The sequence below is a fragment of the Mauremys mutica genome, chromosome 1 (genome assembly GCF_020497125.1).
Source record: "Mauremys mutica isolate MM-2020 ecotype Southern chromosome 1, ASM2049712v1, whole genome shotgun sequence".
Lineage (NCBI taxonomy): Eukaryota > Metazoa > Chordata > Testudines > Geoemydidae > Mauremys > Mauremys mutica.
The window spans coordinates 364,396,509-364,422,314 of record NC_059072.1 but is presented as its reverse complement, the minus strand read 5'-3'; the positions used below and the strand labels follow the sequence as shown (position 1 = coordinate 364,422,314).

Here is a 25,806-nt window from a genome sequence, read left to right as displayed (position 1 = left end):
GTAACGATTTTCTCAAGGAGTCCCATTTTTAGACGTCCGGTGTGCTCTGGGCCCAATCCTGCCAGGGCCTGAGGAAGAAGAGACCCCACGGAATATCAGTGACTACTTCCCAAATCGTATCAGGTATATTTGCTGCTGGAAATTTAATCAGCAAATGCATTTTCAACTTCTGCCCTGAAGATACCCCTCAGAGTTACAGGGCTATGTTCATCTCTTTCCCTTCTCTGGTGTCTGAGGGCCAAATGTCAGGCTCCGTAGCCTCCTTTCTCGTGGGGTGAAATCCCACCATTCTCCCACCCTCAGACTGGGCCCTGGGCTACCGCACAATGTGGCTGTAGCACTGAGCACTGTGCCTGCTCAATAGGTCCGGCTGGGTTTGGTACCTGTGGTTGACGTGTGTGTGCCAAAGTACAGCTGTGAAAATGTTATGCCAAAACTTTTCATTGTAATCTAAATATTACAAACAAAAATTTCATGACATAGATGCATATTGAAAGCCAGCGGCAGAGTTGTTGGAATTGCTACAGGAAGGAGCAGTGGGAACTTTCTGCTTAATGGCATTTGCTTTAGAAAGTTTTTCAGAAGTACCCCACATACTGTTTGCAAGGGGTTTGTGCTATGAACTCTCTGTTCAGTGAACAGCTGTATGGTACTCTCCCCTGCTAGCTGAGCAGAAGCCATTTGTAATACTTACATTCAGGGTCATGCACACAATAACTCTACAATACCCGTACAAGACTTTCCAAAAAGTCCTGAGAGAACAGAACCGCTGGTCTGTGTTTCAGCAAAGAGTAGAGCTGAGGTGCAGGAAAGAGCAGTGTAATCGTTTTTTATGTAATTTACCTCCATCACCTGTTAAAAAAGCATGGCTGAAGTAACTAGCACACTCAACTGGATATTAGTGCAACCTAGTGTTTGCACTATTCACCCATTTGCGATGCCAACCCCTCCCTCATCCAGCTGAAGTAACTGTCCATGTTAGCTTGTAACTTATCAGATAACTACAATCCCTTGCAGGGGGAGCAGATGCGGGTCCTGTGAGGATGAAGGGGAACCTGTAGGATGATCAAACTCTCTGGATTCAGTCAACATAGGCTGGGCAAAGCACTTCAGCTTCTCTTGGAGGGATTTTTGGGCGTCAGAGTGTATCACTGGGAGCATTTGGTAAGGGAAAGTTAATAGATCCCGGTTCTGATCGAATTTACACACGTAAATCTGGAGTGATGCCATTATTGAATTCAGAAACAGACCCTGAAAATTTATCCCATGTGTTGCAAAGAGGCAGTGGCATAATTTGAACTCACAGGAGCAGAGAAAATAAAAAAAGAAAGTATATAATGAGGCAATGAAACACGTTTATGAATAACTTAAATGCAGGACAGATAAACACAATGACCATTTTCGTCATGCACTTGCCATATGTGTACACACATGTCATGATACAATGGGCCACACTTTGAAGTTGAGGGCCAGAAAGGGTGTCTGTGTGAATGTCATTATTGCAAACTCACACAGTGCTCAAGTAGGCTGTGGAACTCTGATCCACAAGATATCAATGGGGCCAAGGGATTAGCAGGATTCAAAGAGGGACTGGATTTACACCACAAAATATGTCTAACTAGTGGGTGCCTGGGGGAAACTTTCCCTTGGAGCAGTCAATCTCATAGCTCCCTATTGCAGGGATTCTTCCATCTTCCCCAGACGCATGTGTAACTGGTTACTGGGCTAGAAGGACTGCAGGTCTGATCCAGTCTGGCAGTGCCTATCTTCCTATTGGCATATCCTATTGGGGATGTAAATCCAAATCTATGTTTTTTCTGATCTTCCTTGAGCTTCTGGGAATCCTAGATTTGCACTCAGAGCAGAAAGATGTCTCCTTAAATATCATCTACTTTCCTAATCTTTTTCCTTTCAGGAAGGAAAGTTCAAAACTTCTCGGACCTGCCCAGTATGGTATGTCAGCTGTCAATGACACCAAATTCACACCTGCAGTGTTCCTTCTCACTGGGATACCTGGGCAGGAAGACATCCATCTCTGGGTCTCTGTCCTCTTCTGCTTCGTGTATGCTATTTCGATAGTAGGAAATTTAGTCATTCTGTTCATTATAAAAACAGATCCAATCCTCCATGAGCCCATGAACATTTTCCTTTCCATGTTGGCCATCACAGACCTTGGCTTATTGATAGCCACCATACCGACGATACTGGGCCTATTCTTGTTTAACTCTAGAGAGATCAGCCTTGATCCTTGTTTTGCCCAGATGTTCTTCATCCACTCTCTGCAATTCATTGAATCCTCTGTGCTCTTGTTGATGGCATTTGACCGCTTTATCTCAATCTGTAACCCGCTCAGATATGCCTCCATCTTAACCCTGCCGAGAATAGCCAAGATGGGACTGGTGTTTGTGCTAAGAGCAGTGGCAGTAATATTTCCACTCCCCTTTCTCCTGAAACGGTTCCGATTCTTTCGAGCCAATGTCCTCTCCCATTCCTACTGCCTGCACCAGGACGTCATTAAGCTGGTTTGTTCAGACATCACAGTCAACAACATCTATGGCTTGTTTATTACAGTCATAACAGTGGGGTTGGACTCGCTGCTCATTTTCCTCTCTTATGTGATGATCCTCAAAGCAGTGCTGAGCATCACGTCCCCCACAAAATGCCTTAGGGCCCTGAACACCTGCGTCTCCCACCTCTGCGCTGTTCTGCTCTTCTACATGCCAGAGTTCAGCCTGACTGTCATACAGAGATTCTGGAAGAGCTCTTCTCCCTTGCTTCAAGTTATCCTGGGCTACATCTACCTGCTGGTTCCCCCTTTAATGAATCCAATCGTGTACAGCATGAAAAGCAACCATCTTCGAGCGAGGATAATCAGGGTATTTGTCAAGTAAAGAGTCAATTCATCATTCAGCTCCAGAGCTGGTGACACAGGTCATGGCCACCTATTCCATCTTGGACCCTTATATACGAGGAACAAGAGCTACTGATCTCCACTCTGTAGAGAGAGGCTCATACAGGGTCTAAGACCTGAAGCTTAGGGGGGCCATCCCCACCCGCAATTGAGGGAGGACAGCACTCCGGGGAAAGGAGACCAAGCCAGGCAGCAGCATTTACAAAGTCACTCTGTTCGTGGAGAGCCAGGGGATCGGTGGGAGGTTGGCCCCTAAAGAGCCAACCTAAGAATTCCTATGAATAAAGTCACTATGAGAAGAGATGTGGCTGTTGTTTCCCATTACACTTGGCCTGTCACTGTCCCATCCCTGGTTAATCACCCACGGGCCATGCTAATCTCCTTCTCCAGGGGTTGTTGGCTTTTATTCACACATGTGGCCAAAACATCTGTAAGGACGAGACTTCGGCCACGCATCTGCCAAGGAAGGATTGCTTCTTGAACCAGATGAGGTAAAATAAATCCAGTGAGCTAGTCACACCATCAGTCTCATTGAAGCCCCAGGCCTCGCTTTCATCTTGGAATCTGGGGTTAAACGTCATACCCCAAGGAGCGTCCCTTATCATCAGTCTCTGTGTCCCAGGACAACAAGCTATTGTTCTCAGCCATTTTGGCCCATGCTTACAAGGCCCGCTGGTTGCTAGGGAGATGGTGGAATGAGTGGGCCCCTTCTGTTAATGGGCATGCTGGCAGGGTGGGATTCAGTAGTATGGAAACCGGAAATAGTATAAGGGACCTACCATCAATCAAACCCTAACCCCTCCCCTTGGCCACTTAAACCCTGCCCCATGACCCCTTAAGCCCCGACCACCTGTCACTGGAAGTCCCACCCATGGGGAATATTACTTCCAGGGTCAAGGAGGACACACGACTGGAAGCAAAGTGTGTCATGTGACCCCTCTAAGAACTCCTCTCACTGCCCTCTACCAATCAGGAGAGGTTTCTCACCCGTAGGCCCACCCTGAGAGGAGATTTGTCCGATCAGGGGTGTTCCGGGGCATGGTGACCCATCCGGAAGTGGTTCGTGTGACCCTTCTAAGAACTCCTCCACTGCCCTCTGCGAATCACGATGGGTTTCAGCCACACAGCACCGCCCTGAGAGCAGATTTGACCAATCGGTGATGTTCCGGGGTGGGGTGACCTGCCCAGAAGAGGGTCGTGTCACCCCGCTAAAAACTCGTCCCAGTGCCCTCTGCTAATCAGAGCGCAGCACTATCACCCCATAAGTCCCAGCAATCGGGGCAGAAGAGGCCATCTTTTACCAAGAACACGTGCTTTAGAAATCGTGGAAACATGGACTCCTTCACCACCCTGGTGAGGACTTCAGACTTTGTGTTAGCCCCGAGGGCCTTTGGACTTGTGTGGAGAAAGCACTCCATGAGCGACAGTTCCGACGAGGGCCCTTTGACTCAGCCGTGGATGGATACGCCAGAACCTGAAACCAAAACCCTCGTGAGGCACCCCAATGAGCATGAAGGCCTCTCGTTGTCCACCCCCCTAGAGGTGGAAGATGAACGCAACTCAGGGGAGTCACCAGAGGACAAGGTGAACAAAAAAGATGTCGCTCAGGTAAATGAATGATTAAGAAGTGACGATTGATGATGGGGTGTAATGAAGTTAGGAACCAGGAGGTTGCGTAAATCTAAAAACAAGCAGTGGGGTGCTTACACTGTTTCTTTTCTGAAAATTTCTCAACAGCTCGACGATGCCTTTCTAGAGGCCTTTGAGAACTGACATCGGTAGCCTCGTGGGACGCAGTGATGAGCTGCCAAAATATTAACAACAGGTTCACTCCTCCTCACCCCACGAGGGAGTCGTGCCCCCTCAGGGGGTCATGCCCCATCCAACACCCCATGTTCCTTGATGCCCCCTGGAACCCCTGCCCCATCCACCCCCTTCCCTGTCCCCTGACTGTCCCCTGACGCCCCATCCAACCCCTCCTCTCATTCTTGATGGTCCCTCGGGACCCCTGCCCCATCCAACCACACCTTCTCTCTGTTCCTGCCCCCCACCATGCCATCAAATCCCTGCTCCTTCCTGACTGCCCCCCCAAACCCTTGCCTCCATTCAATCCCCCCTGTTCCCTGCCCTCTGACCGCCCCAACCCCTATCCACTCCTCCACAACCCACCAAACTCCCCTGCCCTCTTCCAACACCTCGTCTCTGCTCCCTGCCCCCTTACCGCGCTGCCTGGAGCCACTCGGCCGTGGCCAGGTCCACTTGGCCGGGCCCAGGACCGGCACTGTGGGGGCCTGAGCCGAGTTGGCCAGAGCCGCTCTGCTGGGCCCTGGACCAGTTCTGGTGCCACGAGGTCCGGGCAGGAGCTGCTCGGCCGGGACCGGGACCAGTGCCGCAGGGCCCAGGCCGGAGCTGCTTGGCTGGGCCGGGACCAGTGTCGTGGGGCCCGGGCTGGGTCGGGCCAGGCTAGAGCTGTTCGGCAAGGACTGGGACCAGCACCACAGGGAATGAGCCGGGCCGGGGAGTCGGGGCCCAGGCTGGGCCAGGCCAGAGTCGCTCGGCCGTGACCGGCACCACAGGCCCGAGGCCCGAGCTGAGCCGGAGCTGCTCGGCCAGGACCGGCACCGGTGCTGCGGGGCCCGAGCCGGGCCAACTCGGAGCTGCTCGGCTGGGACCAGCACTGGCGCCACGGGACCCGAGCCGGGCCGATGCCACTGGGGCCAGAGCCGGGGGTGCTTGGCCAGGACTGAGCAGGGCCGCTCAGCCAGGGCCAGGTCAGGGGCGAGGCCAGAGGAAGCCGCTCGGCCTGAGCCGGACTGGGCCGCGCTATGCCTCTCTGGAGCCCTCCTCATGCCTGCCCCCCAGCTTACCTGCCTGCTGCTTGTTTCAGGCTTCTCGCAAATCTCTGCTTCGCGGGAAGCAGGGGAGGGGGAGGAGAAGGAGGGCGGAGCGTTCAGGGGAGGAGAGGGAAGTGAGCTGGGGCCGGGGACCGGGTGGATAGCTGCCCAAGCTTTAGTTAAATTTAAAAGCTGTTTTAGAACCGGTTGTCCTGGAACAACCGGTTCTAAAAGGGTTTCTAAATTTAACAACCGGTTCCTGCGAACCGGTGGGAACTGGCTCCAGCTCACCACTACGTGGGAGTAAATATATCATGCATCAGCTGGTTTTGCTCATGTCTGAGACACAGATCTCAAGAAGAAAATCCGGAAAAGGACAAAATGGAAGAATGAACCAGCTCAGACTCCCTTATGGTAGCTACAGGCGGCTGTAAACGGTCGTGTTAAACCAGGCAATTAATAAAACTTATTTATTTAAATGTGTCAATATGAATGTGTCCCCCTTCATATTTGTGTGTAAAAGACGGTACCAGTAACAGTCATTTCTACACAGGCAGCTCTATTATAGAAAATATATTACATCGCCGGGGAAGTTGGGAGCTTTGGCGGGGTGAACCCTCTTTCTCAAGTGGCCAGAAAGCATAGTAAAACTTTAAATAGAAGACAGGTAACAGTTTGGCTTTCAGACAGGGACTCTTATACTTTACACCTTACCATCCCACCATCAACCTCAGCCTGGACCATTCCACACAAGAGATCCACGTCCTGGGCACTACAGCACTAGTAAACGATGGCCACCTAAACACCACCCTATACCGGAAACCTACTGACCACTATACTTACCTACATGCCTCCAGCTTTCATCCAGACCACACCACTCAACCCATTGTCTACAGCCAAGCTCTACGATACAATCGCATTTGTTCCAACCCCTCAGACAGAGACAAACACCTACAAGATCTCTATCAAGCATTCTTACAACTACAGTCCTCACCTGCTGAAGTGAAGAAACAGATTGACAGAGCCAGAAGAGAACCCAGAAGTCACCTACTACAGGACAGGCCCAACAAAGAAAGTAAGAGAACGCCACTAGCCATCACCTTCAGCCCCCAACCAGCGGTGTATTATCGCCTAGGCCAACAAGGCCTAGGCCTAGGGCGGAAAATTTGCTCACGTCCCCGCCTCAACTCTGCCCCTTCTCCGAATCCCTGGCCTGCCTCGTCCCCCAGGTGCACCGCGCTTCCCTCCTTCCACCTCCCTCCCAGGCTTGCCTCGCGAGAGCACTGGGAGGGAGGGAGAAGTGAGTAGCGGCCCACTCAGAGGAGGTGGAGCAGAGGTGAGCTGCGGCCCGCGGGTGCGGGGAGTAACCCGGGGGGAGGGGGGGCCAGGAACCGCTCTCCGCCCCAGCTCATCTCCGCTCCACCGCCGCCACCCCCGAGCGCGCCACAACTCTCCTTCTCCCCTCTCCCTCCCAGGCTTGCCATGGGGGAGCGGAGGTGAGCTGGTGCGTTGGGGGGTGCGTGGCAATTTTTTGAGGGCCTAGGGGCGGCAAATTTGTTAATCCACCACTGCCCCCAACTAAAATCTCTCTAGCGCATAATCAAGGATCTACAACCTATCCTGAAGGACAATCCCTCACTCTCACAGATATTGGGAGACAGGCCAGTCCGCTCTTACAGACAGCCCCCAAACCTACAGCAACCACACAACAAAAACACTAACCCAGGAACCTATCCTTGCAACAAAGTCCATTGCCCACTCTGTTCACATATCTATTGAGGGGATACCATCATAGGACCTAATCACGTCAGCCACACTATCAGAGGCTCGTTCACCTGCACATCTACCAATGTGATATATGCCATCATGTGCCAGCAATGCCCCTCTGCCATGTACTTTGGCCATACCGAACAGTCTCTACGTAAAAGAATAAATGGACACAAATCAGACGTCAAGAATTATAACATTAAAAAACCAGTTGGAGAACAATTCAATCTCCCTGGCCACTTGATTACAGACCTAAAAGTCACAATATTACAACAAAAAAACTTCAAAAACAGACTCCAAGAAGAGACTGCTGAATTGGAATTAATTTGAAAATTGGACACCATTAAATTAGGCTTGAATAAAGACTGGCAGCGGATGGGCCATTACACAAAGTACAATTATTTCCCCATGCCTATTTTACCCCCACTACAGTTCCTCACATCTTGTCAATTGCTGGAAATGGTCCATTTTCATTACCACTACAAACAGTTCTTTTTCTCTCCTGCTGATAATAGCTCACCTTAACTGATCACTCTCCTTACAGTGTGTATGGTAACACCCATTCTTTCATGTTCTCTGTATATATATATATATCTTTTCCTACTGTATTTTCCACTGCATGCATCCGATGAAGTGGGCTGTAGCCCACAAAAGCTTATGCTCAAATAAATTTGTTAGTCTCTAAAGTGCCACAAGGACTCCTGTTCTTTTTTCACTTTACACAAACCGGCTCGAATACGTTTTAAAAGAAACAAGACCATTGTTTCAGATGTGGATGTGCAATGGCAGGCAAATTTGGTGGATATGCACCGGTTCTCCAAATTCAGCAGCGGTTTTAAGTACATCTTAACAGTGATAGACACTCTATCCAAATATGCCTTAGGCCTAAAAGACAAGACGGGTGTTGAGGTATCCAAGGCCTTTCAAGCTATTTTCAGCAAAGGTCGCGTGCTTCAAAAATTACAAACCGATCGGGGGAAAGAATTTTTAAACAAACCTTTAAGCAGATTATTAAAGTGGCATGGAGTTCACCATCTTGTTACTAATAATCAAGTCAAAGCAGGGGTTGTAGAGCGATTTAACAGAACTTTAAAAACTAGGATGTGGAGATATTTTACAGCCCATAACATCTTTTGCTACATTGATGTGTTACCTGACTTTAAAGAGTTACAACCAGAGTTTCACAGAACTATACATACCAGACCCGCTGATGTTAACCCTTCAAATTCATTGAAGGTATGGAAAATGGTTTAAGGAGATGGTTAAAAATAACACCGGTTGTTGCCCCGAAATAATCCCCCAGAGGGGGATTCCACTCACTCTCCCTTTTCACAAATATCACCAAGACAGTGTCATGGTACAGGCACCACTCTTGCAACCTCTCTAGGAGGTTGTATAGTTCTAAGCAGGCATAAGCAGTGGTGAAACAGGCTATGAAGATGTTGGTATTGCCAGAGACAGAGTACCGGTCTTTTGCGTGCTTCCAAGGCACACACGCGGTTTCATCGTCGATTAACTCACAGGATGAAACTTGTAATTGAGGGAAAACAGGTACTGAAAGAGTGGATAAATTGGAGAGGGTCCAGAGAAGAGCAACAAGAATGATTGAAGGTCTTGAGAACCTGACCTATGAAGGAAGGCTGAAAGAAATGGGTTTGTTTAGTTTGGAAAAGAGAAGACTGAGAGGGGACATGATAGCAGTTTTCAGGTATATAAAAGGGTGTCATAAGGAGGAGGGAAAAAACTTGTCCACCTTAGTTAGCCTCTAAGAATAAACAAGAAGCAATGGGCTTAAACTGCAGCAAGGGAGGTTTAGATTGGACATTAGGAAAAAGTTCCTAACTGTCAAGGTGGTTAAACACTGGAATAAATTGCCTAGGGAGGTTGTGAAATCTCCATCTCTGGAGATATTTAAGAGTAGGTTAGATAAATGTCTATCAGGGCTGGTCTAGACAGTATTTGGTCCTGCCATGAGGGCAGAGGACTGGACACGATGACCTCTCGAGGTCCCTTCCAGTCCTAGAATCTATGAATCTATAAAATCTAAAGGTTCATTCATAAAAGGAAAAAGATACAGATGAGAGCTAGAATTGGTTAAATGGAATCAATTACATACAGTAATGGCAAAGTTCTTGGTTCAGGCTTGTAGCAGTGATAGAATAAACTGCAGGTTTAAATTAAGTCTCTGGAGTACATCCCCAGCTGGGATGGGTCATCAGTTCTTTGTTCAGAGCTTCAGTTTGTAGCAAAGTCCCTCCAGAAGTAAGAAGCAGGACTGAAGACAAGAGGGAGATGAGGCATCAGCCTTTTATAGTCTTTCCCAGGTGTAAGAACACCTCTTTGTCCTTACTGTGGAAAATTACAAGCAAAATGGAGTCTGGAGTCATATGGACAAGTCCCTGCATACTTTGCTGACTTACAAGGCACATCTGCCTTCTCTCAATGGGTCAGTTGTGTCGCTGATGGTCCTTAATGGGCCATCAAGCAGGCTAGGCAAAGCTCAACACCAACTCATCTGGGACGTCACCCAGAAGCATAGCATAAGTTTGAAATACAGACAGGATAGAGCCAATATTCATAACTTCAACTACAAAATGACACATGCACCCAGACAGCATAATCATAACCAGCAACCCATAACCTGGTCTTAGACCCCTTATATGACCCCCTTTACATAAGATTTGGTGCCACTACAGGACCTTGGTTGCAACCATGTTCTATACGGTCCCAGTTCAAGTCAATAATGTGACACAGGCATCTTCTGGTTTGGTCCTTTTCTTTAAAACACGGTCAGGGTCGGCACAATATTGCACAGCATTTATCAAGATCACCCCTTACGCTAAATGTTCTTGGGTTAGGCACAGACATTGCATAGCATAACCTATGGCAAGAACAGTGTTTAATAAGCTTTCCAAATACAGCTCAGCACACAGACCCCGGAGCTTGCAGTTTAGATCTACTGAAGTCCAAGTCACACAGTCATGGCGCCGTTGGGCTGGCACTTCTATGACACGGCCCTCACAATCTTCAAAAAGCTTTTCCCTAAGGCAGTGATTAAGGACAGCATAAACAGCAACACATACAAAAGTCCGCATGACTTTTTTATGCTCACGACGTGGCACTGGCTCAGTTAGTTCCATGCCAAGCCTCCTAAACTCCTCATAGCTGTCATCCTCGGAGTCCTCTTCAACAATTTGTATCGGCATTCAGCAAAAACAAGGAGAGCCCGGTTCATCTTCGCTGCTTGATGTAACGCTGTCCAGGGCCTCCGGGTCCTCTAGAAAGGCATCATCAAGCTGTCGAGAGATTTTCAGAAAAGAAACAGTGTAAGTTCCCACTGCTTGTTTTTAAACAGACACAACCCCCCAACCCCCGGTTCCTAACCCCATTACACCCCATCATCAACAGTCACTTCGTAATCATTCATTTACCTGAGCAATGTCTTTTCCATTCACCTTGTCCTCCGATGACTCCCCCGAGCTGTGTTCGTCTTCCACCTCTAGGGGGGCAAACAATGAGAGGCCTTCATGCTCATTGGGGTGCCTCACGAGAGTTTGGGTTTCGGATTCCGGTGTATCCATCAACGGCTGAGTCAAAGAGCCCTCGTGGGAACTGTCGCTGATGTAGCGCTTTCTCCACACAAGTCCAAAGGCCCTCGGGGCTAAAACAAAGTCCAAAGTGCTCACAGGGGTGGTGAAGAAGTCTGTTTCCATGATTTCTAAAGCACGCATCCTTGGTAAAAGATGGCCTCTTCTGCCCCGGCGCTGGGACTTATGGGGTGATAGTGTTGCACTCTGATTGGCAGAGGGCAATGGGAGGAGTTCTTAGAAGGGTGACACGACCCTCATCTGGGCAGGTCACCCCGCACCGGAACACCACCGATTGGTCAAATCTGCTCTGGGGGTGGTCCTATGCGGCCAAAACCCATCGCGATTGGTAGAGAGCATTGGGAGGAGTTCTTAGAGGGATCACAAGAGCCACATCCGGATGGGTCACCCCACCCTGGAACACCCCTGATTGGTCAAATCACCTCTTGGGGCAGGCCTATGGGGGCAAAACCCCTCCTGATTGGTAGAGGGCAGCGGGAGGAGTTCTTAGAGGGGTCACATGACACACTTTGCTTTCGGTCATGTGTCCACCTTGACCCCAGAAGTAATACCCCCATGGGTGGAACTTCTGGTGATAGGTGGGCGGGGCTTAAGGGGTCGAGGGGCGGTGTTTTAGGGGTCATGGGGCTGGTTTGGGTTTGATTGACGGTAGGGCCCTAATAGTACTACTGGAAACTCTTAGAGGCCCTTGCCTTCCAAAAGGGGGGCTTTGTAAATTTAGTATCAGCTCTTCTTGAAGGAAGGATTGATTCTTGAACCGCATGAGGTAAAGTAACAAATCCAGTGAGCTAGCCACACCCTCAATCTCATCCAAGCCCCCAGGCCCCCCTTCATCTTGGAATCTGGGTTTAAATGTCATACCCCAAGGAGAGTCTCTTATCCATCAGTCTCTGTGTCCCAGGACAACGAGCCATTCTTCTCAGCCACTTTAGCCCATGCTTACCAGACCACTGGATGATAGGGAGATGTTGGAATTTGTGGGCCCCTTCTGTTAGTGGCCATGCTGGCAGGGTGGGATTCAGTAGTATGGAAAGCGGACACCCTTGGAGGCCCTTGCCTTCCAAAAGGGTGGCTTTGTAAATTTAGTGTCGGGAGTTCTGGAACGAGAGTCCTTGGACATTCGGGACTTCACTTTGTTTTGAAGCTTGCTGAAGGTTTGCTTCAGGCACATTAACATCTTTTGGAGAACTTTGCTCCTTGAAGGGGATGGTGTCCTAGCTCTGGAGGCCTTTGGTGACTTTGAGGGAGAACCGTCAGGACTCCCACTTCCTTTCTCCCCAGCTTGCGAAAGCCCTGTTGTACTCGTTGCAACGGACACCACCTTTGGTTGCTTGCGGGGAGCCCTTTTCCCCTTTCCATCCTGCCTCTTGCTCTTGTCTGCTGGAAGGAGCCACAGCACTGGCATCTTATTGTGGTTGGATGATGCTGAGGAGTCTCCTGGAGTCCATCGCTGTGGAATTCCATGGGATCTTCCCGGCAAGTCAGCACCTGCCGAGCCAGCTGGTCTCTTCCGTCGATGCTTATCACACTTCTCGCACACTCTGATTGGCGGCTGGTCCCTGGAGAGCTTTGAATTCACAGTTCCATTGAATCCATGTGAATGCATGATGTCTCGAACACCATGCAGCTCAGCAGATGTCTCCTTCGGAGTTTTCTCACCCTTCCTCTTTCCTGGATATGCCTTGCGGCACTGCTGGCAAACTGAGACCTGGCCCGCCAAGGGGCGGGAGCTGCTCAGCATTTCCGTCAGCTGCTTGATCTGCAGGTCGTGTGCAGCCTGCCCAGCAATGAGAGAGTCAAGGGTGGATCTTGTTAGCTGCTCAGAGCCTGGTGCCTCTGGGGCAACCTGGTGCCATTGGGTCCTGGGAAGATCTGCCCTGCTCTCACCTGCTTGTGCCCCTGGCCCCAGGCAGGAGCCTTCTCCCAAGGTAACCTTCCTCTCCATGTGCAGCTCCAGCTTCTCTTCAGTCCCTTTGGTGCCGCTCACACTGGTAAGGGGCTTTCTCAACTCGCTCCTATAAATCTGGAGTGTCGCTTCGAGTGTCTTCTCTGCTATTGTGGTTCCTGGAAGTGGCGATGTCAGATCCATCCCTGCTGGCAGAGTGCAGTGATCTGGGTTAGTCTGGTTTCCTGCCGCGCTATCATTCCTGCCCATCTCCATGGTGGTATCTTCCACTGGCGTTGGAGGACGTGTGGAAGAAGAGGAGCTTGTGCTTTGCCTCCCTGTGTGCAGGAAATCGGTCTCCATCTCACTGAACTCCACACTGGCTCCCCTGGCTTGGACGGCATGAGGCAGCTTTGCCTGGGGCTCTGGATCCAGGGTGAGCAGCCCCCTCTGCATAATGAGATGCTCACGCCTTATGTGGAGTTCGACGGGGTGGGCAGGCTGTTGTCCCATTGTTGGGAATGCCGCTGTCCTGTGCTTGCCTGGCTCCCTAGGGGAGTGGAGTCGCCCAGGCAGGGCAGTCTCTCTCAGGAGGGGAGCATCTCTGTGCGACTCTCTCACGATCTTAGGAAAAGCCTTCATTTCGATCTCAAAGCATTTCTGAGCCATGTGATCCTGCAGCTTGACCCCCACCGTGGGCACAAGCCTGGCCAGGATGGCATCAGGGGATGCCATGATCTTGTGGGCCTTTTGGGGCAGTGGTCTCCAGGGGCAGACACATGGCTCCTGGATCTCCTGTGCATGCTGAGGCCTGGTGTCGGATCTCAGGGGCTTTGGGACCTTTGCCGGAAATCCACTTTTGGGCCGATCTGTGTTGAATTGCCATTGCTGCTTGGTGTCCTGCTCACCCAGCAATGGCTCCCCCGGGATGAGGCTTTGTGGTGCCCCCAGCTGGCTCTGCAGATGCTTCTGTCGGATGTTGAAGTCTGAGCCATGGGCTGACATCTGGTCCAGACCTATGTTCTGCTCTCGCCGGTCTCGTCTGCTGTGGGCAGGAGGCCTGGGGAGAGGCTGGGCTTGGATGGGATGAGTGGATCCTTCCCAGCTTGTGACAGTCATGATCTCCCTTGTGTGGCAGAGGGGCTCTGACCAAGTCATGGAGGCTTCTCTCAGGGAAAAGGAGCTGGGACTCCAGAGGGCAGAGGTGGTGGATTCCCTAGAGGAGTAGAACTGGCTCATCCCAGATGTCGACACACTCGGCCTGTGGGAAAGAGCAGACAGGGACAGATGGGACACGGCCCTGCTGAGCAAAGGCAGGGCTTGGGCACAGCCTTCCAACAGTAGTGCAATGGGGCAGTGCCTAGGCATGCATTGCACACCACAGCCTGACACAAGGACATCAGCTGGGTAACGAAGGAATGAGAGGGGGAGCTGGCACTCATTTTCTCTAGAACGATAACCCCTTCGTCACACGCACATGTGCAGCACCTAGCACAATGGGGCCTTGAGCATGATCAGGGATCTACTGCTATTTTAATAGAAAGATTAGCTAACAACAATTGGTTTGGGGGAGGAAGATGTGAGCATGTGTGTGTAACCCTTGCCAGAGGATGTTGTGAAGGCCAAGACTATAAACTATAAAAGGAATTAGATAAATTCATCAATGGCTATTAGCTAAGGTGGGCAGGGATGGTGTCCTAGTCTCTGTTTGTCTGAAGCTGGGAATGGGCGACAGGGGATGGATCATTTGATGATTCCCTGTTCTGGCCATTCCCTCTGCTGCGCTGGCATTGGCCAGTTTTGGAAGACAGGATACCGGGCTAGATGAACCTTTGGTCTGACCCAGTCTGGCTGTTCTTATGTTCTTACATTCTAACCCACTGGAAAACTGTCCTCTTCTAATGGCTGATACACTAGATGCTAACAACCTACCATTGCTCCCAGTTAATGGAGTTTCTCTGGTGGTGGAGGTCTGTGCTATGGTCCTGAAAGTCCTGGCTGATGACTCGTGTTTGGGGTGTATCATGTGGTGTCCCACTCACTGCTTGTCTGGTGCCTACTCTGGGGATTAGCTCTCGAGGTCAATGCCCCTTCCAATTGTCGCATGTGGTCACTGTCACTCCCACAATGACCCAGACAGTTCTCCTGTTCACTGCCCCGCCGGTCCATGCCATGCCCTCCGTGGCTGGTAGGGAAACCTGGGCCCACACTTCACACTGGGCTCCAGGCCAGGGACCCTCAACCCAGCAGTTCTGGGCTTTCCTCTCCCAGCCTGGACTGCTTCCTACTACTCCTGGTTCCCCTCCTTGCTCTGGGTGCACCAGCTCCAAACACTCCCCCCTCTTCCCAGGGAGGGGCTGCCCTTTCCCAGCCGCAGCCCCTGTCTGGTGCCAGCTTCCTGGCTTTATAGGCCCCGTCTGTTCCTGCCAGCTGAGCCTGCTTGGATCAATTCCCTGCTCCCCGGCTCTTCCTGCAGGTGCACCCTGTGGAGTTCATGGGCCTGCCTGGCCACCGGAGCCCCTTCCAGTGCTGTGGGGGGTGGACACCCCCTCGCAGGGTGTCATTGGATTGCTTTGTCTTTCAAACACAGCACGGGCAGGTTCTAGACAGTCGCCAGCTGGCAGATATTGCCCTACAGAAGGATTTGATCCTACTCACAACCCCAACTTGTAGTCTCTGCATTTCATTTCTGATCATCCCCCACCTCACTTTCACTGGTCTCTCACCTTGGAAGCTAAAGCCTCTTAGTGGCTTTTTCCCTGTTACTTTAGGATCCTGGAGTGTCTGGTTGTCCCTGCTCCCTCCTCTCTACATTCACTCTCCCCTCCCACCCAGCCCCCAGTCTGGTGCCCCCCGCTCAGTTCCCTTACGGTATCAGAACTTCCTCCAGGTGTCTGGCCATGTACTGTACCCTCCTGTCAACCAGCCTGAGGCGCTGAGCCAAGCGGAGCTTCTCCAGGTGCACAGGGCAGCTGTGGAACAGAGAGAGCAGATAGCTGAGTGCAGGCCCTGCCCTCAGGCCCTCTTTTACCAAGAGGGGCGGCACCGAAAGGCTCCCTGTCCCATTCTCCACTGAGGCAGCCTCCTCCCCTGCAATACACGGGCCTTGGATGTTCTGGTTTGGGGTTAGCTGGATTGTTAGGAGAGCCCTATCTAGTGCTGAGGAGGTGAGAGTGTATCCTACTGGCAGCGTGTGTGTCATGTCCCGCCCATAGAAGCTAATCAACATATAGGATAACAGCCTACTATAGCTGCCAACTAATGCAGCTACCTCTTCAGCTCTAAGGGGTGTTTTATGCTGCAGAGCTGAAGGTCCAGGATTCAAATCCTGCTGGGAACTGCTGATGGGGGACTGGAGAAGGGGCCGTTACACAAGTGCTGCTGGATCCCTTTCACCCTACTCACTGTACCAGAAAGCCCAGCCTTCCTGCTGATCTCTCCACCTCGCCTGCACGGGGCTGCTCCCAAAAAACATTTTCTCCCCCTCTTGGCAGGGGAGGATGGTCCAGTCCAGTCCAGTCGACACAATCTACCCCTCCACCACCGCTGCCCCAGGTTAAATGAACTGTATGATGCTTGATGAAGGGAATGACCCATGGTATGATGCGTGGGGGTGGATTAGAGATGGCAACTTCTGCTGGGTAGGAATGAATTGCAGGAGTCTAAAGGAGAAGAGTTGCTTGCGTGGTACATAGGTCGGGGCAGGGGAGGTATTACTCGGGCTACTGCCCCTGGGTGGGGATGAATTGCATGACGCTAAAGGAGAGGACTGACCCACTGCAGATTTATGGAGGGGGGCATTGCTTACCATGTCTCTAGGGATGCACCAGCCTCCTCCAGCTCTTCCTCACAGCACCCAAAAGCTGCCAGAAGTGAAACATAAAGGAGACATTGAGTTGCTTGGGCACCCTCTGCTTCCTAGCACCCTATTGCCCCAGATTTCAGAGGCAGCCTGTGAACGGAGCCCCAGCCAGTGCCTCTGCACGACTCTGGGCACGACTGTGCCTTCGCAGGAAGAGGGGAGGCAGGTGGGGGAATGGACCCTATTTCTCTGCTTTGCATGGGGCCGGGGTCTGCCACCGCAGCTGTGGGGTCAGGGGCTGCTTACCTTTTGGTTTCAGCTTTTTCTTTTTGTGTCTCCTCTTCCTCCGAAGAGCCTGCCACACACAGAGAAAGCAGCAGGGTTAGAAGAGAACTCCTCACTAAGCCTGGGAGAACAATGAGCCAGAGGTGATTGCCATGTGGGGCCAGGGGGAAGTTTTTCTTTGTGGAAGAGTATTGCACTATGAGGCTTCATGGGTAGGCATTGTGCTTTCCTGTGATGCAGACAATGTAGGGCACACAGCACGACCCATAACAGGGGTCACTGGAACAATCCAGGGGTTGGAGAAACAGGGATTGCTGGTACCCGGAGCCTGCAGAGTTTATAAGCATTGAAGGAGAGAGCCTGCAAAGTTCTCTCTCCTGCAGAGATGACAAAACTCTGCAGGTTTTAGGATTGCAGGGTATGCAACTAACCCCAGATACCATGCACGGAATTCAGACCTTGGGGGAGAAATCCGACCTCTGGAAGTTGAAACTAGACAAATTCAGACTGGAAAGAAGGTGTCCATTTTTAACAGTGAGAGGAATTAACCGTTGGAACAATTGACCAAGGTCATGGTGGATTGATTCTCCATCACTGGCAATTTTTAAAATCAAGATTGGACATTTTAATAAAAGGTATGCAGTAGGCATTATTGTGTGGAAGTTCTTTGGCTTGCGTTAGACAGGAGGGTCAGACTAGAAGATCCCAATGGGCCCATCTTGCCTTGGAATTTATGAAAAACAACACCTTACACAAGTCTAAGTTTGTCACATCTATGTTTGACATGGCCCAATTTCCATGAAACATTGTTAACCTGCTTTAAACATATTCCCGTCCTTTAATTCTTTATTGATTGATTCCCATATCAGTTTGTCCATTATTTCAGGCTAACTGGCCTATAAGAAGCCAGGCCAACCTCCCGTAGCTTTTTGAATGTTGACAAAACATTAGCACACTTCCAGCCTTCTGGAATTCCCTCAGGAATCCTAAATTTGTTCAAAAATTAATGTCAGTGGGCCAATAACCTCCTGAGCCAGCTCTTTGAGGACTCTTGGGTGGAGATGATCCGAGCCTGCTGATTGAAAAATACTTATGTTTGGTTTCTGCATTCAGCTGGCATCAATCCAGCCTTTCCATCTCTCTAGGAGCCTCACTTACCTCAGATCTGGCGAGCCTGATCACAGCATAAAAGACAGCAAAGAGCAGATAGAGGAGGAGTGAACTCATTTCCCCGGGCTCAGGCACTAAGACACTCTCAACACAGACACTCTCAAAGCAGCAACAAGTACCCAGGCTACACCTGAGGGCAGGTTGCTGCTCTGGCATCAGGCAGGCGCTGATGTCATCTCTAGGTCACAATGGGGCTGCCCTCCTGCAATCTCCCTCTAGTCTGTGAGGTGTCAATGCTGTACTTAGATCAGGAGATGGGATGGGGCAACCGCCCAAGTGGGCTGAGCTCAGAATAAGGCAGGAGAGAGGGCATCAGGTTTCCCAGGAAAACCCTGGGTCTTTTCCGAGCTCTAGGACTCTCCAGCCCTTAGGCAAGGGACATTTTTCCCTACTTGTGGGAACTCCTAAAACCCCTGTGACTGAGGCAGAATCTCCCAGCCTGAAGTGAGAAGCAGCCCTAAAGTGATTCTCTAGTGCTACCAGTGCAGAAAAACGTTCATGGTATCGCCAGCCCAAGCATTCCAACACCATGAGCTGGGCCCCACCAAAATCATGAGACTGGCTTCAAAATCATGAGATCTTCAAAAAACATTAATCTGGGGAACTCTTCATTTGCCTTCTGGTGTCTGAGCCGCTAGGGTGCACTCAATTCATGTTCTCCAGCTTCTCTTTGCAACCACGAGGGCTTAAAATTGGCTAACAAATAAAATAAATAAAATAAAATAAAATAAAGAGCAGAGATTCTCAGATAAATCACTTGACTCCAGCAGTGGGCGCTTTAAGAAAAGCACCCTATATCATAAGATAATAAAGAGCCCTGCCTCTTATCTAACATGTTCAATCAGTAGATCTCAAAGCACTTTACAAAGGAGGTCTGTAGCATTAGCCCCCTTTTCGAGATGGGAAATTGAGGCACAGAGAAGAACAGTGACTTGCCCAAGGTCACCCAGCAAGACAGTAGCAGAGCCAGGACTAGCACTTTAGTCTCCTGAGTGCCATCTAGTGCTCTATCCACTAGGCCACAGTGCATTTGAAGTAAGGGGTCATAGTCAATACATTCCTGTAGCGGTTATTTTGGGCTCTTCCAATACCATTGTAATTGAAGTTACACATTTTGACCTGTGGTCTGTGCTGGTACAGGGGCATCCTTGTTAAAACGAGTTTCTCACAGCAGGTTGCATCTGAGTTCTTGTTAGGCCTGAACACAAGTTAACTGGACCATGTCTCCGATGTCCCCATGGGAAAGTTTAAAAGCCATTGAAGGCCTTGCAGTGCACTGACATACTGGGATTTTCAGAAAGCCTTTGACAAGGTCCCTCAGCAAAGGCTCTTAAGCAAAGTAAGCTGTCATGGGATAAGAGGAAGGGTCCTCTCATGGATCAGTAACTGGCTGAACCATAGGAAACAAAGCGTAGGAATACTGCATGCAGATGTGGTCTCCCCATCTCAAAAAAGATATCTTGGAATTGGAAAAGGTTCAGAAAAGGTTCAGAAAAGGGCAACAAAAAAAGACAACTACAGGGGATAGGATAGAGGTCTATAAAATCATGATTTCTGTGGAAAAAGTAAAGAACTAGATAATTTCATAAAAGATAGGTCCATCAATGGCTATTAGACAAGATGGGCAGGGATGCCCCACCATGCTCTGAGTGTCTCTAGGTTCTGTTTACTAGAAACTGGAAATGGATGACAGTGGATGGATCACTTGATGATTCCCTGTTCTGGTCATTCCCTCTGGGGCACCTGGCATTGGCCACTGTCGGAAGACCGGATACTGGGCTAGATGGACCTTTGGTCTGACCCAGTGTGGCCATTCTTATGTTACAGCTGTTCAGCCTCCTTGATACCTGTGATGTCATAATCTTGCTCAGTTCTCCAGTCTTCCATGGAGTCTGTATGGAAAGACAGGGTAGATGTCACCTAGTGTGCTGGACCTGTAAGAGAACCTGTGTTCAGGCAGAGCGGGGCTCCTGGGAGAGCAGAGTCAGGGCTCCGTTAAAGAGCTGGAGACAAGGGCCTGGCCTGAGTGTAACCCACCAAACTTTGATTATACCCGTACCCGTAATAATTCCATTGTATTGCAGGGACAGTGAACAGGTTCAGTCTGTTCTGACAGCGGAACTCCCACCTGTGGAGAACACCACAAATCTTCACATTGGGACAGCTGGGGATGCCAGTAGCCTGAGTTGCTCCGATGTGGAGGAAAGACACCACAGTGTAGTAAAGCTGCTCAGACTAAACAAAAAAAAATCCTTCTGTTAATAAGACGACAATCTGTGGGTTAACTAAGACGCCTCATAAATCGAAATATGCTCTTATCATTACAGCAATACAGCACATACCAGTCAAAGAAAAATAACAGTATCTAATATACAGATTTCTTCAGTACTGAAAGGTACACGGGCAACTAATCCTATGCATTGAAAGCATGCGCTGCTTATTTGGCATTTTTTGTCCTCACACCCTCCTGAGCTGACCAAGCAGCAAGCACCCTGTTCTTTGAATAGGCTGGGATCCTTCTCCTGGCAGTTATCTGCTTGCTGCAGGTGGCCAAAGGAGGCCTGCGAACATCAGCCCTCAGGGCAGAGATCTTCAGCGCCCTTCCAATATGGCCGTCTCTCTCTGGGGCTGGCTGAACTGGCGGAACAGGTTGGCACCCTCTTTTTTTTAAATTTGGGAGTGGAATTGGCCCTCCACCCTTGGTGATGCTCTACTGAGCATATGTGACCCAAAGCGCCCTCTAGTCACACCCTTCATGTGATGGTAATAATCTTTGTACGAAATATGCCTTGTGAGGTACCATTTGAAAACTAACAACTCTCTGGTCAATAAGATCACGATGCAACATTACATAGAGAGTTATGAGTTGCCCCTGTACGACATTACTTGTGAAAACCCAACAGCCCCTCCCAAGCAAACACTGTTAAAGAGGTCTGTTCTAAACAAAGGAATGGGGGGTTATATAAGCAGCAAACAGGGTCATTAAGACAGCAGGGGAAGGAGATGGCAGTGAACAGAGCAATTTACATCTCAGCAACTGCAAGTGGGGGGAGGGGGAGGGAGAAGAGCACGAATAATGTTGATAGACCTTGGTTGCTGGCAGGCAGGATCCAACCTGGGACTTCTGGAGCTTAGTGCATGAGCCTCAACTGCATGAACTAAGAGCCAACCAGCTGTTAGCGAGGGCTGTAGAGCAGACTCATTGAACTGCCTCTAAATGGTCTCGGTGCCACTAGATAGGACAGAGCACCACACCCAGGAGGTGTGTGAGTTACAGACTTCCCCTCGCTGAGGAAGCACGTCCCGAGCTCAGAGCAGGGCCGCCCGGGGGGGGGCAAGAGGGGCGATTTGCCCCAGGCCCCGGGTCCCGCAGGGGCCCCCACGAGTGTTTTTCAGGGCCCCTGGAGTGGGGTCCTTCACTCACTCCAGGGGGCCCGGAAAACTCTTCCTCTCCCGTCTTCGCCGGTGGGGGCGGGGGGGTCGTTCCACTCCGGGGCGGAAGGACTCCCCGCCGGTGAATTATCGTCGAAGCGGGACCCGCCGCTGGGTCTTCGGCGGTAATTCGGCGGCGGGGGGCCCTTCCGTTCCAGGACCCGCCGCCGAAGTGCCCCGAAGACCTGCGGCGGGCCCGCTTCGGCGGTAATTCGGTGGCGGGGGCCCCCCGCCGCGGGTCTTCGGGGCACTTTGGCGGTGGATCCTGGAACGGAAGGGCCCCCCGCCGCCGAATTACTGCTGAAGAGGGGGCCCCCCGCCGCCGAAGACCCCGGGCCCCCGGAATCCTCTGGGTGGCCCTGGCTCAGAGACTTCCCAGTTGAAATCCCAGACGAGCCCCCACATGTAACATTGACAGACCACCGTTGGTGGCGAGCGGGACTTAACCTAGAACTTACTGCATGAATCTCTACCGCATGAGCTAAAAGGCTGCAGCACAGACTCATTTTATCTCCCTCTCATTAAGTGGTCTTGGTGCCACTTGATAGGACAGGACACCACACCCAGGAGGTGTGTGGGTTACACACGGAGCCTTCACCACCAGACTTCAGGTCGCCTTCCTCACAGCTTGGATAAACTTTGCTTTGAGGGGATCCTTTAGAACAGTGGCTCTCAACCTTTTCTGTTGTGTATTTGGTTGTCATGGTTTTTGTTCCTATGGCAACTGAGTTAGATTATTAGGGGATAGCCTGGCCAGCTTCGGCCGGTTGAGTGAGCTCTGTGTCTGTAAATAAAATGGTAGTTTTGTAGCTGTCTGCTGTCTGGCCTCAAGTGATTTCTTCCTAAACCGGCTGCCCCCAAGGATATAACATTTTCAGTCTACTGTGCCCCTTTCAGGAGTCTGATTTGTCTTGTGTACCCCCAAGTTTCACCTCACTTAGAAACGACTTGTTTACAAAATCAGATCTAAAATACAGACGTGTCACAGCACACTCTTACTGACAAATTGATGGCTTTCTCCTTTTGTCTGTATGAAATTTTAATCTGTACTTATTTCATTAGTGCTTGTTATGTAGCCTTCTGTAAAACTAGGCAAATACTGCCAGGAGTTGATGTGCTCCCTAGAAGACCTCTGTGTACCCCGTGCCCCTGGTTGACAACCACTGCTTTAGAAGAATCAGCTTCCAAGACTCAATGGACTAGAAAAGAAAGGGGCAGACAACCCCACATTCTTTCACCTAAGAAAACAAAAGCACCAGCACCTTTGGGCCCCTGGAAGAGAGCCTGAGCAAGGGGAGAGCCAGTCACCATTTTGCTGGGAGACTGTGGCTGAGAGAAACCATCTTGAACAGAGCTTGTGTGAAATAGGGCATACATTGATATTGGTGAGAGTAATTAATCACTGGAGCAATTTACCAAAGGTTGTAGTGGATTCTCCATCACTGACAACTTTTAAATCAAGACGGGATGTTTTTCTAAAAGATCTGCTGTAGGAATGATTTTGGGGAAGTTTTCTGGCCTGTGTGATACAGCAGCATTCCGGCCTTGGAATCTGTGAAAGCACCTTTCAAAGGGCAGTACAGGTTAGTAGACTATTAAACACATGAGGAAACTGAGTTACAGAGAGGCGACTCATCCAGGCTTATGCAACAGGTCAGTGGCAGAACTGCGACTGCACTGAGGTTTCCTGACTGCCCAGCCAGTGCTCTGCCCATTGGAACACACTGTCTCCTCAATAGCATATTATATTCCCTGAAAATAAATTCTGAATAAGAAAAGGAGAGCATTCACGTCAGCAATCAGATTTCTTGGAGTTCTGCTCATCCAATCAGGGAACAGAAGTCAAGTCATATGACCTGAGTGTCCAATCCACACACTGTGAGTTTTAACTAGCAAACTGATTCCTGAAGAAGAATTATTCATTGAACTCACCCCGGGATTATTTTTGAAATAGGGATAAATTTGAGTGCCCTGTAAGCTTCTTAAGGAGAATTTTGAAGAGGAAATGGGATGGGTTCACAGCCTAAATTATACCCCATGAATTATTTGCTTGGCTGTAAAGCTAAGTGCTTCCATACCCGCTACATATCGGCAAGTACTGCCAACCCAATACATTCAGACATCACAAGTCAGGCCTCCCAAATCATGAGATTTTAAAATTATCTGGGGGATTCTTTTCATTTGCCTTATACTTTTTGAATCATTGGGGGGTCCCATTTTGAACATGACGGGCTAGACATTTACTATTTTTTAAATGAAAGTGGAGATTCTTGTGTGCTCGGGGGTGGCCCCACTCCGGGTTACTCTCTCCGCACCGGCCGCTTCCCTGACCCCTGATTAGCACATTAAGTTCAAACCAAATACAATGTATTAAACAGCAACTGTAAGGGAAACAAGGAAAAATGGAAGAGGGTTAATGGGAACAAGGGACCCACCCTGTGGGCTCGGGGGCACCACACCCGGCGTCTCTGAGACGTGAGGGCAGGTCACAGCCTGTTCCTCACACTCCCGGCTCCCTCACAGGCCTCAGGCTCTAGCCAGCTGGGCCCTTCGCCCCGGCTTTGCCCCCCCCCCCGGTCAGGGTCACGTTCCCTCCCCCGGAGTCCGGGCTGTGTGTCTGGGGGTGTCTCCCTGCGCTGGGCCCCTGCCCAGGGCCCCCCTTGCTCTCCCCAGCCACTCCCCGCGCCCAGCTCCAGCGTGACCGGCACCCGCAGTCCCGGCTCTGGTCCCGCAGCTCCCCGCTGCAGCTTGGCCCTAGCTCCCTGACGGCGCGTCTGGTCTGTGCTGCCCGTTCCCAGCTGCTCCAGCTCCCCTATCTCTGGCTGCTGCTCTCCCCTTAGCTCTGCCCGCTCGCCTCAGGCAGCTCCCCTCACACGGAGGATGGGATCCTGGTTCCCTCATTGGCCGGCCTGCCCTGTCAATCAGGCTCACCTGGAGCATTGGCATTTCCCCCTTGGCCCTGGGGACTGTCAGTCTCAGGATCCTGATTTCTCTTCCTCCATTCCCCTTTCTTTTGGTACTGGGAGAGGCCAGCCAAAAACCCACTAAGTGTCAGTGGGGGGCAGCAGCCCCATCCTGCTGGCATAGATCCAATCTTCAGAGCAGCCCCCTTGGACTGAACTGGAAATTGGGATTCAAAACACACACACGTCCAGCTCCTAATGCTTTGAGCTCCAAACAGTTCTTAGATCTGGCTGAGGTTCCACCCTCACAAGCTCTTCATCTACCCACCCTCCCGTCCCTCTTCTGAGTGCACGGGCAGCCCGGGGCTGCACTGACAATACCTTCAGACTCAGACCAAAGGGCTATCCAGCCCAGTGTCCTGTCTTCCGACAGTGGCCAGTGGCAGGTGCCCCAAACGGAATGAACAGAGCAGGTAATCATCAAGTGATCCATCCTCTGTCATCCATTCCCAGCTTCTGGCAAACAGAGGCTAGGGACACCATTCCTGCCCATCCTGCTAATAGCCATTGATGGACCTATCCTCCATGAATCAATATAGCTCCTTTTTGAACCTCGTTATACTATTGGCTTTCACAACTCTCTCTGGCAAGGAGTTCCAGGGGTTGACGGTGCGTTGCGTGAAAAAAATACTGTCTTGTGTTTGTTTTAAACCTGCTGCCTATTAGTTTCATTTGGTGGCCCCTTGTTCTTGTATTATGAGGAGGAGTAAATAACACTTCCTAATTTACTTTCTCTATATCATTCATGATTTTATAGACCTCTGTCATATCCCCCTTAGTCGCCTCTTTGCCAAGCTGAAAAATCGCAGTCTTATTAATCTCTCCTCATACAGAAGCTGTTCAATACCCCAATCATTCTTATTGCCCTTTTCTAAACCATTTCCAATTCCAATAGATCTTTTTTGAGGTGGGGCGACCACATCTGCACGTAGTATTCAAGGACAGGCCCTGGTAGCACATCTCTGATGAACCTTTGCTAGCAGGGAGCTGGAGAGGGTCCTAAAGCAGTTGTAGAGGCACAAGGATTGTGGGTGGGTGGGTGGGCTGAGCTCCCAGTGGATCCCTGAGATCTGTGCATAACTCTGGAGATCCCTGGGTCCTTGGTCCCCCTTTACATTCAGAGAGAAGAAAGGGACCTCCCCTCCTGGA

At 50.5% G+C, this 25,806-nt stretch overlaps 2 protein-coding genes across 3 annotated transcripts; one reads left to right on the top strand and one right to left on the bottom strand.

Moving 5' to 3' along the window:
- Positions 1-1,794: 1,794 nt before the first annotated feature.
- LOC123374461 (olfactory receptor 51G2-like) lies at positions 1,795-3,158 on the top strand. The gene has a single exon (XM_045024484.1). It carries the CDS (start codon positions 1,809-1,811, stop codon positions 2,889-2,891), a length of 1,083 nt encoding a protein of 360 aa, XP_044880419.1. The 5' UTR covers positions 1,795-1,808; the 3' UTR covers positions 2,892-3,158.
- A 6,735-nt stretch (positions 3,159-9,893) lies between these two features.
- LOC123374452 lies at positions 9,894-22,313 on the bottom strand. Of its 2 annotated transcripts, none has more exons than XM_045024460.1 (7): positions 22,258-22,313; positions 20,322-20,497; positions 17,114-17,162; positions 16,814-16,868; positions 15,876-15,977; positions 10,944-14,266; positions 9,894-10,808 (listed from the first exon to the last, which is right to left on the bottom strand). In XM_045024460.1, the coding sequence occupies exons 2-6, from the start codon at positions 20,334-20,336 to the stop codon at positions 12,139-12,141; spliced, it is 2,349 nt and encodes a 782-aa protein (XP_044880395.1). In that variant the 5' UTR covers positions 20,337-20,497; positions 22,258-22,313; the 3' UTR covers positions 9,894-10,808; positions 10,944-12,138. The 2 variants fall into 2 exon arrangements, with proteins under 2 accessions (XP_044880395.1, XP_044880405.1); XM_045024470.1 differs by having other exon boundaries at positions 20,391-20,497.
- Between the last annotated feature and the right edge of the window lie 3,493 nt (positions 22,314-25,806).

Excerpts from the sequence above, each read along its gene's own strand:
- LOC123374452 (XM_045024460.1), bottom strand. Across the intron at positions 16,869-17,113 it reads GAAAAAGCTGAAACCAAAAG|CTTTTGGGTGCTGTGAGGAA; the intron begins GTAAGCAGCCCC and ends CACTTCTGGCAG. Across the intron at positions 15,978-16,813 it reads GGTGCATCCCTAGAGACATG|CTGCCCTGTGCACCTGGAGA; the intron begins GTAAGCAATGCC and ends TCTGTTCCACAG.
- LOC123374461 (XM_045024484.1), top strand. The coding sequence starts at position 1,809 with ATGTTTTTTCTGATCTTCCTTGAGCTTCTGGGAATCCTAGATTTGCAC.